Below are 15,982 nucleotides of genomic sequence, written 5' to 3'. Positions count from 1 at the left end.
AGTCAAATTACATTTTATGATATGGAATGGCCTATTTAAAACATAGGTTGATAAGAATTTTATCTTGAAATTTTTAGAACAACAAATCAGCAGTGCCTCACTTTCTAATAGATTTATAATCATCTTAACTTGGCCATCAAGAGCATCACTGAGAGGACTCTCTTGGCAGTTAACTTGTTCCTGCTGCTTATTTGTGATGTAAATCTTTTCTCAGGACATAAAAACTGGTTCCAGGGAAGAGAAAAATAATTATCTCAGAGGGAGTTAAACCCTGGATTTGGATTTGTCTACATACCAAGCTTCTTACCCGTTGTTAGCCCAATTTGCAATATTTATTTTGTTGGGTTACATGTAATTTATCTTCTCATTGGTTTCCTCTGAAGACTTCAGATGCCAATTTGAATTTATAATTAATTATAAAACTTAAAATTCAATGAAGTGCTTTGGAAAAGAAACACTGGAAATGCAGTCTGTCTGGGTAAATGTGGACTTAGTTCTATTCAGTATTTGAATCTGGAAGATCTGAACGCTCACCTACAAAACTTCATATAGAATCATGATGCGGAATATGTGCAGGGTCCCATAGGCCTAGATTATGGACACACTTACTGCCAGTGGATAGATAGGGTAGACAGATAAATAGATGAACTGACATGGAAAAGGAAGAAAATGGGATTTACCAGAGGCTTTTGACAGCTCAGAATTAATATTACAATAAAATATTTATGTTTGAACAAAACTAGTTAAGTTTGTTCTTTCCAGAAGATGGAGGAAAGGAGGATGATTCCTATGAGGAAAAACAAACAAAGCCTTGCTTTCAAGTATTTTCTGTCTACTTGGGCATTCAGGGCTGGCAAAAATCAAAGGGCAGATCTTATAGAGAAGAGCCTGGGGAACTTAACCAAAACACACCTGCTTACAGCCCATAATGAAGGACCTAAGTTCAACTTTATGACAACTATGGGGTCAGATTATTTTGTGTGTGAACTAGTTTTGAAGGAGGTTTCAGCTTATTTTCAAATGCCATGTCTCAGGAGGGACAGCAGGAAAGTCTTAGAGAGGAGACATGCAGAAGGCTGCTCAGGATGGCTCCAACAGAGAGGAGGGTGTCCACAGCAGAACCATTTGTTAAAGGGAAATTTTGGAAGACACTTATGTTTTGGGCTGGAAAATGGATTCAAACAAACAGACATAAAGGTAACAGGAGGCAGGTGTAAAGTGTCCTCATGACCTTGGGTGTAAGACAACAGCTCTTCTCTAATAGCATAGGCTGGGATTATGAGCACCAAGATAAAAACATGGCTGCACCAGGCATTTCTCTTACTATTGTATTCAGTGCAACACTGCTAAAAACACTGAAATTGCTGGGGGAGAAAACATTAAAATTTGGCCTCGGATTAGTGGGCTTAGATATTGTTTTCTGAGCTAATCACTTAAAACTTACAAAGGTCTTCTCATGGGTTTGTTGAAAATAGCCTCTCCAATCAGGAAACAAGCCTACTCACCACTTTGATTTAGTGTTAGCTGTTTCAAGTTGTTTATGACAGTCTTTGAATCAATCCCTAACTTTCCTGGTTGAAACTGCACTCATCCACATCAATATAATAGAAGTAGTGCAATGATTCATTTTTCATGAAGTACTTATGAAGCCTCTGCAAGGGGGAGGCAGGTATATGGGAAGGGACACAGCTGACGGGAGGAGCCAGAACCCTCCTGTCCTGTATTCCATGAGCCTCTGGTTTTCCTGGTGACATCTGATGGCCACAATGCCGCTACAGTTCACTGTTGTTATGAACATCATTTCTGTAGCGGCAGACTGATCTCATTCCAGAGCCCTTCCATTGATACACAGCTGTTTGAATTTTAAGTGACACAGCTGGAACTATTTAATAAATCATACACAACTCTCTTGTTAGGGTCCTGTCTCACAGCTAAATTAAAAATATTGACCTTGGAAATAGAAGTTGGCCAAGTATCTAAACAAATGAATGAAAGAACAAAGGACCCTACAACTATCTACTATGTGCATTTAGTCCTACTTGTACATGAAAGCTCAATCACCATTGCCTCAGCATTATCATACTTTACCTTTTTGCCTCCCAAAGCCAAGATGGCCTTCTTGACTAAATTTTATCTTTCCTTGTTAACATACGATGAGTGAAAGGATTTCACTAGAAACCCAGAATAACTATATGTTAATATTATTATTCTTAAAGGGACATGTCTTAAAGCACACCAATAACATACCTCATAATAAATTTCCAAAGTGATTATCCATCAACCAGTGTTATCAAGTACTTACAATGTACAAGACATTGTTCTAAATAGTTTACATAAAACGAATTTAGTTCCATAAAAGAGCTCTTTAAATTTTAAAGTTTTGTAAAGACTGAGATCCCAGCAGATGAGTTAATCTGCCAGTAGTCTTGCAGCAAGAAAGTGCAGGAGCGTGTAAATCCAGGCAACCCATTCCAGAGTTTGCTGGGCTACGCTAGGTCAGTTTCCTGGGAAGACAGGATGTACAGTTAGAGTTTGTGTTTGGACTGCACTGACTTTTTGTTTATGGAGACCACTAAGAATTTAGCTCCATCTGATCAGTCTCTAATTTTAGTCACGACTTCCTTCATATCTCTAAGTCCTTGCTTGTTGTATCATTGTGCCATATTTTCAGCTCAGCTTTTCACTCATGATTTCAAGTCTCTTAATCTGAGCTCAGACTGCTCTAGTTCCTTTTCCATGCTGCTACCAAAGTTATGTATGTAAATCGTAAGTCTGATTGTGAAGATTAGTATTACTCAATGACTTCCCATAATCTATATAGAGTGCAAACTAATCATCTCATTACCAAGGCCCCCATAGGTTGGATCTCTCTGTCCAACTATGTTATTGCCTCTCCCCACATGTTCTATGTTTCAGTGACATAATTACTTGTGTTATTTCAAACACTCCAGGATTCATGTCTTTGACTTTTCCTTTGTTTGTGAAGCTATTATTGAAGTCTGTTGTCTGACCCGAATCTAGGTCCCTTCTTATGGAAACACTCAATTCTGCTTCAGAAAACCACTGTTTCCTTGTGTAGGTAATCTAAGCAAAATTTGCCCTTCCTATATGCTCTGCAAACATGGGCTGTGACCTTGAACAGTATTCCTTTCCCAGATGGGAAAAGTATAGAGTGTTAGACACACACTGCAGAAAGGAAAGGGTTGTTTCCTGGCTCCTGTAGCAGGCTTAGCTTCTCCACCAGCTGGTGGTTTGGTCAGAAGTTTTCATGTGCAGCATCCCCTTGGCCAATTCTGCCTCAGGATGCCTTTCAATGATACACATTTCTGGGAGTAGTCTTTCTCAACATACTTCGAGATGTTCCCAAAACCTTCCACTGGATTGCTTAACAGCTCAGTGACTTTGATAACACCCAATGACCCAAAGCCATGTCTTCCAAGCACATCTGGCTCTCACTCCTAGTGGGAAGGAGTCTTCTTTACAGTGGTTCATTTCAGCTCTAGGGGTAGCAGCGGGTCTTCTTATCTGCCGTTCCTACATTCCCTAGGATACTCTTTACTTTGTATTAGCCAATCTCTATTTACTCCATTCTGCTATTAAAGCTAATAATTTTTAAAGTTTAAAATACTTATTAAAGTTCCATGTTCATGTTACTGTGTGGTTTCATTCTTATTATTAGACAAAATTATATATTCCCCAACTTTTTTATGGGGCTGACTCTTTTGGATTTCCATTAATTATCAGGGCCTGCTTTTAGGATTAAACTTGTGGCTTTGCCTGTTCAAATGGGCCCAGCACTAGGTTCAGGAAAAAGCAAACCTTATTTAGTTCAATGAGACCCAATCTCAAGGCCTTCCCTTCTCAGCCACACTGTACTTTCTCATATTATCCTTAATTGTCTAATAATAAAATTTGCTATAGTTGACCACTTTTCCAGCTTTCAGTGAAGGATGAGAAGGGGCCTAAGTTAAGAAATCAACATGTCTCATTTCCCCTCTACAGAATTAACTCAATCATATACACAAATGATTCAGAGGCTATAAGAATAATGTGTAGCTTTTATTTGAGCTATAAAGGTAGAGAAGTTTCTCTTTCATGCTCCCTTTAGTGGAAGAAGATATAACTTTGAGAAGAAGCTACTCTGTGATTCTGATGGGACTTAGGAACTTAGTGAGGAAAAGGAGATAGAAACATGGTCTTTGTTGCATTTTTATAGCTTTTATTTGAGCTATCAAGGTAGAGAAGTTTCTCTTTCATGCTCCCTTTAGTGGAAGAAGATAGAACTTTGAGAAAAAGCTACTCTGTGATTCTGATGGGACTTAGGAACTTAGTAAGGAAAAAGGAGATAGAAACATGGTCTTTGTTGCATTTTTATACCTTGATCAAAATTTAACTGAAACTATTACCTCTGGACTCTTAGTTGGGTGAGCCAAAATATTCCTTAAAAAAAAAAAGCAGTTAAATTAGGTTTTCTGCTTTTTACAAGTGAAACAATCTTACGTTGGGCTTCTGAGTGAGACTATAATACTGTGCACACATTGCCCACATGAACTACATTCTCTTTTAATGTCTCGTCTATGAACATATAAAGTTTTGAAGGCAAGTCATTTTTGAAATTATGTATCTTACAGTGATTTGCACAGAGTAAGATTCCAATGAGCATTTCTTGACAAATACTGAAAAAGTCCATTATGAAAAAAAGCTGCATGAAGCTAATATCATGATAGCTTAGACAGAAAAAATATGTTAAGAAATAGCCACATTCCTATATTTGTAAGCAGAAACAAGGCTATTTTATACCAATTGACTGTTGTCATTCAGGCATAAGAGTCACATTAGAGCTTCAGGAATAAGTGGCAGACTATTGAGAAATAATAAGTTACTGAGGCTAAACAACACTATTTGATGCTTAAGTCACAAAACGCACAGGTAAGGTTAATATAACCTTGTGTTATCAATTCTTCCAAACAATGAAGCATCAATACTAGATGTGGCCTTTGGTAGTCATTAAGACCTGACTTCCCCAAGAAACTTAGTAATTGTTGCCTTCTATTTTTTATTCTAGTCTCTAAAGAAAATTTCTTGGGTAAACAAGAACATCATTATTATCTATTCTGTTTTCGTTTCATTTATACCACTAGTTTCTCTTAGATCATTGAAAATAATGTTTTGTGCTTTTATCTACTTGTTTCTTCTTTGTAGGATAATCTTCTGTCTATGACTTAGTCTGAGTAACATTTTGGTCATTCTTTTAAGATTATTATACACAAAGGTCAGGGGTTTAGCTGAGTATCACTGCAACTGCCTCATAACAAAGTCCTGAGTTCAATCCCCAGTACCAAAAAAAAAAAAGATTATGATATATAGTGTATTAACTTTTAATATTCTCTAAATATTTTGTAATGAAGTTTTCTTTTATTTTTTCAGAGAAGTAAGAGTTCTTTTTTATATGTTATTTATTGCTATCCACTGTAATACATTTAAACTTTTAAAAATTTAAAAATATTATTATCCCAGGATCCACTCTTAGGATAGAAAAAAATGTTGTGTTTCCTCCAGTATATACATGTCTAGATGAGTATATAATGTTATCACTTATGCTAATAATTGACAATATAATCTGATTACATTAATTCAGACTTTAGAAAAGATAACCCTCTTAATGATCACTGATTCAAATGCAGGATTCCTTCAAAATTATGAAGCCTAACACTCTGACAATGTCAACTGATTGCATGTGTACCAGGTGGCTCGCTAAGGCATCATTCACCAGCAATCTCAACAATAGAAGTGATTATAATTCAGTATTTTTAATAGTGTCTGATGTAGAAATGATTACTTCAGCTTTGATCGAGAACATCAAATCTCCATGTGGGTGATGACTTGGCTTTAAAATTATATGTCACCCACTGTTACATCTGCACCCACCTGAATTCAAACAGTAGCAGCAGAAACTTTGTGCAGTTGTTTGAATCTTTAATATGTTCTTAAAAATCTGAACATTCAAGCACATAAAATTTTCACTTGATAGAACAAGGATATAATACAGATAATCAAAATATCTGTGTGCTTTATATAAACGTGTCATTAACCACAAAAACTTAAGTTTACAAACAGAATGTAAGGTAGCAGACTAAAAAGGAATGTACACTGAAAAACCATGTAATCCTGCCAGGACCCTGGTACTTGTCTCTTTGTTGAGGCTGAATGACATCTGATCATGATCCCTCAGTATCCCAATGGTTATATATTGAGACAAAGGACAGAGGAGGAAGATGGATGTGAGAGAAAAATAAACTAAAAATCCTCCATTGACTGCTGGTGAACTATTTATGGAAAAACTACTAATATAAGTAATTCTGATAATAAGGTAATTCTGTGTTCTTACAAATTAATCTATATCTGGAAAGAACACCAATAAAATTTTGGCATATGAAAAAAAGTAAAATACTACAAATAATGCTTAAAGATGCAATAGGTGCACAGTAGTTAACACTTCAGGAAGCTGTAGGATTTATTAAAGGATATTTCTCAACCTTACCAACAACTAGGAGTCACTAGACTTACAGAAAGCACTTGTAACTCTTTTTTCCTCATCAATGTTTTATCATCCTTATGGGGAAGAAAGTTATTATTTAGAAAACCTTTAAAGGTGAAGAGGATAGTTTCTAATCTGCTCCATCAAAACAAGTAATTTGACACATTCTTTGTCCTAAGTTAAAAAATAAATGGATATTTGCAATATTTTAGGAGCAAAAGTACTTCTTTAGGAAGAACAAACACACTACTAAGCACATCCTCTAATCTGCTCCATCAAAACAAGTAATTTGACACATTCTTTGTCCTAAGTTAAAAAATAAATGGATATTTGCAATATTTTAGGAGCGAAAGTACTTCTTTAGGAAGAACAAACACACTACTAAGCACAATGTATATTTGCAATATTTTAGGAGCAAAAGTACTTCTTTAGGAAGAACAAACACACTACTAAGCACAATTGTGTATTGCATTCATTATGACTTTTCAACATTGTTATTTTTAAGATTTAAAGTGCTACCTTCATGAGATGAAACCCAGACTAACATGTATCTAAAGTGTGACTTGGGCCACAGCCTGCATCATTCAGTCACAGAACCAGCAATTGTAGTTCCTCACTGACTCCACAAGATAGCAACATTCCACCACTACTGCTTACTTCAGAGGCTGCAGTCTAAGTGGAGCAAATGTGTTATTTAGTCTACAATCATTTGAAATTTTCCTTCTGACAGTCTTACAGGACTACTTAATATTGCTGGGCTGACCTTTACATGATTTTGTGCTAAATCCTTTTTTTTGTTTTTTTGGTTTTTTTTACAAAACTTCCCTTTATCTGCTGCATAGGGAAGAGCATGCAATTGACTCCACATCACAACAGGCTGTAGAGATGTCATCAGCGGTGAGCCCTGCTCAGAGCAGGTGGGCAGAGAAGCTAGGCTGCAGGCAGCAATGGGTACCACGCATGATATTACAGGTCAGGTCTAATGAGCACTTTGCTGGTGCAGACAGTTCAGGGGGAATATTGAACCTATTTTGTACCTAACGAGGACTTTCCACACCACACCAACAATGACGTGGGATTCAGCATTCATTCCCTAGGTTCAATCCTATTCTCCTTCATTCAGATAAAGAAAGATTGTTTTTCTGGGGAAATTTTTTTATTCAATTGTTGCCTTTGAAAAATTAGTAGTCTGTAAGGTAAAGATAACACCTTCGCTCCAACACACTAGAGAACCAACCAGTTATTTTGTAGTGTAAAATATGCATATAGTAGAGGCGAGTGGAGAAATGAAAACCAGTTCTGAGGCCTGTTGCTGGCTTCAGGGATCTTACAATTAACAGAGAGCCACCATTTACCAAATTTTCACTCTATGCCAGAATCTGCAGTACATGCTTTCTAGGGATTTCCCCTATTCAAATCTGCTCCCTGCCAGAGAGCAGCACTACAATTAGTGCCAATATAACAGATGAGATGTCTGCGAAGTAAGAAGTCATGTGGATGTTTGAACACAGGTGGCAAGTGGGCATCGAGCCAAGATTAAACTCTATTGGTCTGACTGGGACAGTCCAACACTCAATCTCAGTAATATGCTACTCCTTGCTATGTTGGGAAGTCAGTGAGGTTTTTTTTTTTTTTTTTTTTTTTTTAATCGCTGACCTCATCTAGTTTGCAAGAACCTTTCCTGGCCTATTCTGAGAAGAATCTAAAACAGAAAACTCAAAGTGGGTTCCTCTTTTGTGCCCTTTGGCTCCTCAGGAACCTGTATGGAAACCATGAAGATCTAGCTATACCTTGCTTTACAGTTTATGACAATGGAATGAAAGATGGAGGTTTTAGAATTTAACGTTCTTTAAAATACTGTGGAGTTCATGTGTAACTTGTAAACCTTGGTCTTTTGAATGATGCCAGCTCAGATAAAGATCCTACTCAATATTTCCTGACAGACAACACATGGATTGAAGAAATTTCTTTATCCTTCATCCTACAGAACAAATTTTCAAAAGGTAAAGTGTGAGCAGACTTTTGTTACTCATTTCTTATCTTACCTGCCCCTTCTTTATGACCTGCTGCATTTCACTGACAAAGAAAATAAATCTTAAGGGTCTGCTGATAGTGAACACAGCAAGCCAGTAATTCCAAAAGCTATGAAGAGAACCAGCAATTGGTGGGCTCCCAAAAACATAAGCCTGTGGTTCATATCCCATCATCTAAAGACCATGCAACAAGTTCAGGGTTGGTACCAATTGTCCAGGAACTAAGTCTACTAAGGATGTGGAATACAGAGTTTCTTGGAAGGTCAATTGTGATATATAATATTTGTTTGTTGTGACTAAATTCCCTTCAGCAACTAGAAAAACAGAGAAAGATGCAGCTGTCAGTAACTAAGGAGGTTTCCCTGATCACTATTCCAGTAGAATCTGTGACCAGGGAGGACTACACTTCCACTAGAAAATAAATAATAAAGGCAACTATGACTAGCAAGATATTTGGAATGGGTTTCTATAGGTTGGTAATGTGTCCAGAGACCCAAAGCAGGTATGTTAGATGGCAACCTTTGTATAGGACTGATGCTAGCCATGGAAAGGTGAGTGGGAGACCTTTTTACTGTCAGACCCAAACAGCACATACGTCTCTAGCAGAGTTCAGGATATGTGGGCAAGAATGTCATCCTTATACAGGAAGCTTTGGTAAATTCTACATACGTACAATTTTCAGATGAGATAAAAGTCTCATAACATCTGCCATATCCGCCAGGATGAGTAAGCGTGTTACAGCTGATAGCAGTGCCCTTGCTGCCCGCACCATGGTGCCACGTTTCACTGACGAGCATGGATCATCAGCAAACTCGGAGGAGGCAATCCGCATGGTCTCGCCTGGAAGGCAAACATGGAGAGGCATGTGGGTAGACAGGAGGCATACAGGCTGGCAATCCTAACCTTCTGTGGATGGGTGATTACTGCTCTCACTGCAAAACTCGGATGACCAGGTGGTACTTCTGCCACCTTCCAGCCAAGCATGCCAGTGCACATGGATATGGATAGGGACTGTGGACAAAAGCAAGGCTTTCGTTTCGTACTGGATTTTAAAATCATACTTTTAACACTTATAAAGAAAATATCTAATTTACTTTTTGTAGCAGCTGAGATGAACTTGAACCTAGCAGTCCTCTCTCCTCATTTCCTTGAAAACCAATGGCAATTAATAGACAACTATTTAAGATTACTGAATTGAGGGACAAAGTTAACTTCTCCATACAGGACTGAAACTTAAGACACTGGCCTCCTTAAAACTACATTCTTAATTGAGCTAAAAAGACAAGAATGCAATATTCAGAAACCCAATATCCAGTCTCCCAACGCCGTTCTAGGGACCTACGATCCAATACTGAGAAGTTCTGGAGAGAACTGAAATCATTCAACAAATGTTAGGTTCTGTAGGAGGCTCTGGAACTTAAAAGATGGCTAGGGATATCCAGTTTCCACGCATTCACAGTTCAATGAAAAACAAACAAACAAACAAAAAAGCAGGTTTGTGAAGACAGTACCAGAATGCAGAGGTTGAGTATGAAACATATACATAAAAATGTATAGGCAGTGGGAAGGAGGAAGTGATTTACTTGCTCAGCCTGGAACTAGCTGGAGCAAGCTGTTGGCTTTCATGGTCTGTGAAAGACAGAAAGAAGGCTTAAGGGGAATCACAAGGTGAGCAGGGCATCCTAGGCAGGGTGAGTACCGCAGACCCAGCCAAGTGTGGGGAGCTGCAGCTCGACATAAGCACACTTGGGGAAGGGAAGTGGGGAGAAACGGGGGAGCCTGGAACACCATGTAAGAGATTTGAACTGGAGGGTGACATTAATAGATTTATATTTTTAGAGGATTATTTTAGCCACATTACATAAAATGAATTGGACAGCATATGACTAGGATAGAAAAACTGGTTAACAGGGGAAATGCAGTGAATCACAGTCTAAGAGAGGAGTGATGAAGCCACAGACCAGAGAAACAGAAGCAAAATACAGGAGGGAAAGGGGTATTAATGAGATCTTGGTGACATGTGGGATGGATTCAGGGACGGTTTAGATGTGAAGACAAAAGGGAAGATAAAGGTGATGATGAATAAGGACAATATCAGAGTCAGGTTTGCACAGAGGGACCCAGGAGTGGGAAACAAAGCGAGATAAAAAACTAGAATGAGACTGACAGTGTATTGGTGGGTGGATATCCACCCAAAGTCGGGAGGGCTAGAAAGAAGCATAAATGGAGCTCCATGCAGCTGCATATAGCTTCACAGGGATGTAAATGCTTCAATAAATCGGAAGAGTAAATATGACAGATTAATTAATTTAGAGTAAAACAGTTGATTCAATAGCTTTAATAGAAATGATTATACTTCATCTATTAGGCAAAACCTAGCTTATCTAAATAAAGTAAATGACAGCATTGAAATTCTGCCTTCTGTAATTTATTCTGAGACGAGGTGAAAACAAAAAAAATTGCTTTTTGTAGGCAAATGATAATAAAATGTAATTCTGTTAGTATTATAGTTATTTAAACTTGCAAAGTGATACTTTTTATACTTGAAAACTATAAGCATTTAAGAAAATATATTGTACTGTTGGATTTTTAAAAGAGGCTATTATCTACAATAAGCACATTATATAGCTGACCAGCTTAGTCTTTATGCACAGGCACAAACAAATAGTTTGAAATATAACATAGTTTGGGAGATACTTAAAATTCATTCTTGGACTTGCACAGTGGTGAATTCTCAAGATGTATGGCCCTGAAGAGCTAAATACAGTTTAAGGCAGAGGCTGCAGTGAAGAGATACATATTCAATCCAAGTGCGGGACCCTTGCACAGACATACATAAATCTCATCCTCCTTCTCCTCCCCCAAATAAATACAGTCATTGGCAAATACCTGAGAGCTATCTCATTTCCACTCCTTCAGTGGAGCTAGAAAGATGATTATGTACCATGAAAAATCCAATGAGACACGTAGGGGATCATCACAGGTAAAGCCAAAAAAATTGTACAATGTGTTCATAGGTAAGTCAGCTGCTATAGAAACAGATCACTTATTCAAGGAAAAGGGACATTCATGGCACACATGTTTCACCCCCAAACCTGCAGATTACACTGGTATAATTCCTAGCTGGGGAAAGGTTGACCAGGCAGGTAGGGCTACTTCTAGAATGTAGGCCCCAAGAGGAAAGTCCAGTGTCATTCCTTTCCAGTATGGAGGCTGAAGTGTTACTTGGTGAGCTATGCCTGATCAAACTGACTTTCCAGCTTGGAGGTTCATATGAAGGGTCAGTGTAATGGCAGGTCATCGAGGTGCAGACTGTTCTGTCACCAATACTATTTTACAGAGAGTGGGTTACAGGTTGTCATTATAGGGCTGTTAGGTAGAGGTAGTCAACACGGGGCCCACCCCTGAAAGTAGTCCTGACAGGGGAGCAGGGACAGGATCAGTATAGAAAATGTGTCTGCAAAGGGAAAAGTCAAGATAAATTCTGACATTATTCTAAGATAAATAGAAGGTAATTTTATTCCATTTAAATTAAAACAGAAAGCTCATTTGAAGCAGACACAAATGATCTGATGTTGTTAAAGATTTCCAAGAAAGGCAACCCAAATTCAGCTATAACTTTGTGTTGTATATTCTTGTACTTTTAGGATTACTGAATAAAAATTACAAAATGAGGAGCAAGTTTATCATAATAAAATTAGTCATTTTTCCAGGGAACTATTCTTTTCTTTTTTAGTAAGACTAGCTGAGAAACAGCATGATTGTGTAGGAGAGGGGATGGACAGGTGAAGAAAAGGTAACAGAGACCTGCCTGTTACATGTGTATTAGTGCTAATATTCAATCTCATTTACTTCATTAAAGACCTAACTCAAGCCATGTTTCTATAGTAAAGTCTTTGATCTTCTCAAGCCACCACCACCTGCTGGAAAAAAGAAAAATTAACATCATCAAGTAAGTGACTAAAGAGAAAACCAATTAATATGTATGCAATCCCTTTCTTATTATATGAGTACTGTTCAAAAAGTATGGCACACTTTATCTTGTGGATTAAAAAATAATAAACCTTAAAGACATAAAGTCCTATGTTCAGTCTGAGTCTATTCCAGCTATTACTAAAGAGGTGAGTTTGTTTGATGCTAATTTGACTTCTGTGGTTCTGTCTCTGTAACTATAAATACAATTGGAGTAAAATGAATGATACCTGTCTTACAGACTGTTATTAGACATCAAATTAAGAATAATGAGTTAAAAACACCCAGTGTAAGGCCTTATCTGTAATGTTGCTTGATCACTGATATCATTAATACCACTACCAGCACTATCAGGTTCATCTCCTGTAACATAAGAGTTGGTGAACTCCAGGTTACAGATTTGGAAATGTATTTTTTTTTCATAATTCTACTTTTGGTATTTCTTGCTGAATATCAAGAAAAATATTTGCCCCCCCAATATTTATGGTTTAGGGCAGAATATACCAAAAAAACTGGTGCTTAGATTTAAACTTATGGCTGTTTTGTTTCCTAGGCTACCCAGAAAGCACTAGAATGTACACACAGTAGGACAGAAGCTTCAGTTAATATGAACTGAGATATGGGATGAAGCAGGCTGGTGATAATACATAGAAGGCAGAATAGCTTCTAGTAAACAAGGTCTTAGGAACAGAAAAATCATGTAGGATCCAACACATGAGATAGAATGGCATGGACACCAAGGGGCTCAAACTTTGAATATAGGACAACTGAACTACTACAAAGATGAACAGCAAGAAAAAGGGTGCAGTGAGAATCTAGGTAAAATAAAAGAATTGCTAACAGGCCTCAATGCTGAGGAGGATTCAACTTGTCTTTTCTTTGCTATCTTTCATCAATGACAGGCACTGGATATGTTCCCTGGAATCAAATAATGGGTGAAAGTGAGCGAAAATGCAAATCCCAGAGCAAATGCTGTGAAACAATCAGAATAAGAGCCCATTACAACAAAGCAGAGAAATTCAACAAAACTTTCATATCCTGTACTATATACTCAACATTTCCATTATAAAATAAATATCTGTTCCCTATGAAAACAAAAAATATGAACAATGAAAGGAAGCCAAAAGACCATTTGCAATTTTAATAACCAAGGATAATCACCAAGCCATATGTTGATGAACTACTGTATCTTCAAGAAAGTTTTCTATGCCTATCTTTTAACCAGCAGTTTTTATCCATAGTATCTACGATAGCATACATGCTTAGTCTAATTATATAGACTCAGTTATCTAATTACATCTTTCTCATTTATCTAATTACATAAATTATGTGGCACTCATTGACAGTTAATTGACTCTGTATTTCTACTCCCATTGAAAACTTCTAGAGAACTTGAGGGGTAAAAAAAAGAAAGAGTCAAAAGTTCTCAACCTCTCAGCTATGTCTGTTTCCTTTTCATGATAACCTATGCCTTCCTCACAATCTTTTTCACCCATATTTTCCTGGAGGCAGAGATATTAAATGCTCTTACAAAATGGAACCTGTACCTCAGTGGAGAAAGTGCAATGTGTTTGTAACAGACAAAACAAGCTTGGTGAGGTACAGTATGATCATAAGTTTCGTAAAGCCTTAGTTGGCTCTGCTACTCAACATCTGCAAGTTGGTTAGACCACATGCTTGGAAGAGCCAGTGAAAGAACTCAAATAGAATCTCAAATGGGTAGTATAAGCGTACAGGAACTGAAAAATTTGATTATTTTGTAGAGGTTGTAAGGCAATGCAGTATTTGAATTACAAAGCAGCTAATTACTGCTTTCCATTACCCTATGCGTTTTGCTTCTGTTACTTTTCCTCTGGTAAGAAACAGCCAGTGTAGTCTTGATGTAATAAAGGGATCAATTGAGCAGGCTTTGTTTTAGCTGAGGCTCTGAGCTTACTCAAGAGTAAACATAGAAAGACCCTCTTCTGGCATGGTGTCAACAGCAAGAGGATGGTGCTGCAGGGTGACCCAAGATCCCTCCCAATTTACAATCCTATTAGATTTGTGTATTTGGACTTACTATTATAACATGTGGTTCTCTTGTCTGTTACAAGAATTGTTTTCTTTTTAAGAGTTCAACATGTGCCAAGTTCTGTTCAAAGACCTTCATCTGTATCATCAAATAATTTGCTGCTGAAGAGAATTGATGAAGTCAGTACTCTCACTGTCACCATTTATATATGAAAAAGCCGAACAAAGAAAGGAAAGATTACTTGTCTGAGGTTAAATAGGTAGTAAGTGGTAGAGTGAACACTTGAAACTAGTCTAGCTCTACAGTCCATGCCCACAGTGGTGAACTCATGGCCTGTGTGACACAGTGAGCTATTCCAATCATTAAAAGCTCTAAAAGGTGTGCCATCACAAGCCTCTGCAGTCACAGAGTGCGTTAGAAATATCTTTAGTGCCCTGCCTATTATATCAAAAGTAATCATTTACATAGCCATGTCTGACCCTAGATTAGAAATTGCAGACTAATAAACTGTTTATTAGTCTTCTAGATTGTAGGAAAGAAGAAAGGAAATGGGAAGAAAGGAAGGGAGGAAAGAAAAGGGGGGGAACAGAGAGCAAAGGAGACAGGGATGGAGATACAGAAGAAAGAAGGAATGAAAGGAGGAAGGACCCAATCAAAGACAATTCTCCAGTTATTTCTCGGACAAACACTTTCCGTTATCTCATACTTGAGTAGACTTGTGACTGTGACTCTTCACACATCCCCTGGCCTGCAGCCTTGACCAGGGTAGGAATGATAACTGCAGCACCTTTATTTCCTAACATGTAACTTAAATTTGACATGATATATTTGCCGAATGAGTGCTGCTGGGAAGAGGATAGGAAGGATGCCTGTCACTGCCCCTTTTGAACTACACCAAATTGACTTTAAAGCAAGGAGAAAAGTTAAATGAAATTCCAAGCACTATGAATGTCACAAGGAAAAAATTGGAATATTTTTCTCCCTTTTGTATTTTTAAATTTATTTTCAAGTTGTATTTGTGAGTTTAGAATTAGCAGGGAAGCTGTAATATTTGAAAAAGGCAGGTGCTGGAGAAAATATCAACTTAATTTCCTTATTTGGCTCACATAGGCAGATGTTACCAAGAGGGAAGAAGTCCTAAAACCTTTTTTTCTTAGGGAAGAAGTCTTAAAATCCTCCCTTCCCCTTCCCCTTCCCCTTCTCCTTTCTTTTTCTTTCTTTCTTTCTTCTCTCTCTCTCTTTCTCTCTTTCTTTCTTTCTTTCTTCTTTCCTCCATAATTCTTTTTCTTTCTTTTAAATAATAAAGAGTGTTAGAGAACAATGTGTGTATTTCATCCCAGGGTAGTTCTGACTCACATCCACGACTGGGGAAAAGGTCAACAATCAACAACTAGAATTTTCCTCTGAGGCTACTGGATGATGAAATCC

The 15,982-nt window shown here is 37.6% G+C and overlaps 1 protein-coding gene across 3 annotated transcripts in view; it reads right to left on the bottom strand.

Annotated features, from left to right (window-relative positions):
• Ctnna2 (catenin alpha 2) overlaps window positions 1–15,982 on the bottom strand; it is a 1,075,894-nt gene that overhangs the window by 763,469 nt on the left and 296,443 nt on the right. For all 3 annotated transcript variants that reach the window (XM_033765089.1, XM_033765087.1, XM_033765091.1), the window contains one exon: window positions 9,245–9,411. In XM_033765089.1, the coding sequence (XP_033620980.1) occupies window positions 9,245–9,411 (167 nt within the window). The remainder of the gene's footprint in view (window positions 1–9,244; window positions 9,412–15,982) is intronic.

The sequence above is a fragment of the Fukomys damarensis genome, unplaced genomic scaffold, assembly GCF_012274545.1.
Source record: "Fukomys damarensis isolate Sample0158 unplaced genomic scaffold, DMR_v1.0_HiC HiC_scaffold_2, whole genome shotgun sequence".
Lineage (NCBI taxonomy): Eukaryota > Metazoa > Chordata > Mammalia > Rodentia > Bathyergidae > Fukomys > Fukomys damarensis.
Note: the sequence above shows the minus strand (reverse complement) of the source record. Positions and strands in the feature narration are given on the sequence as shown.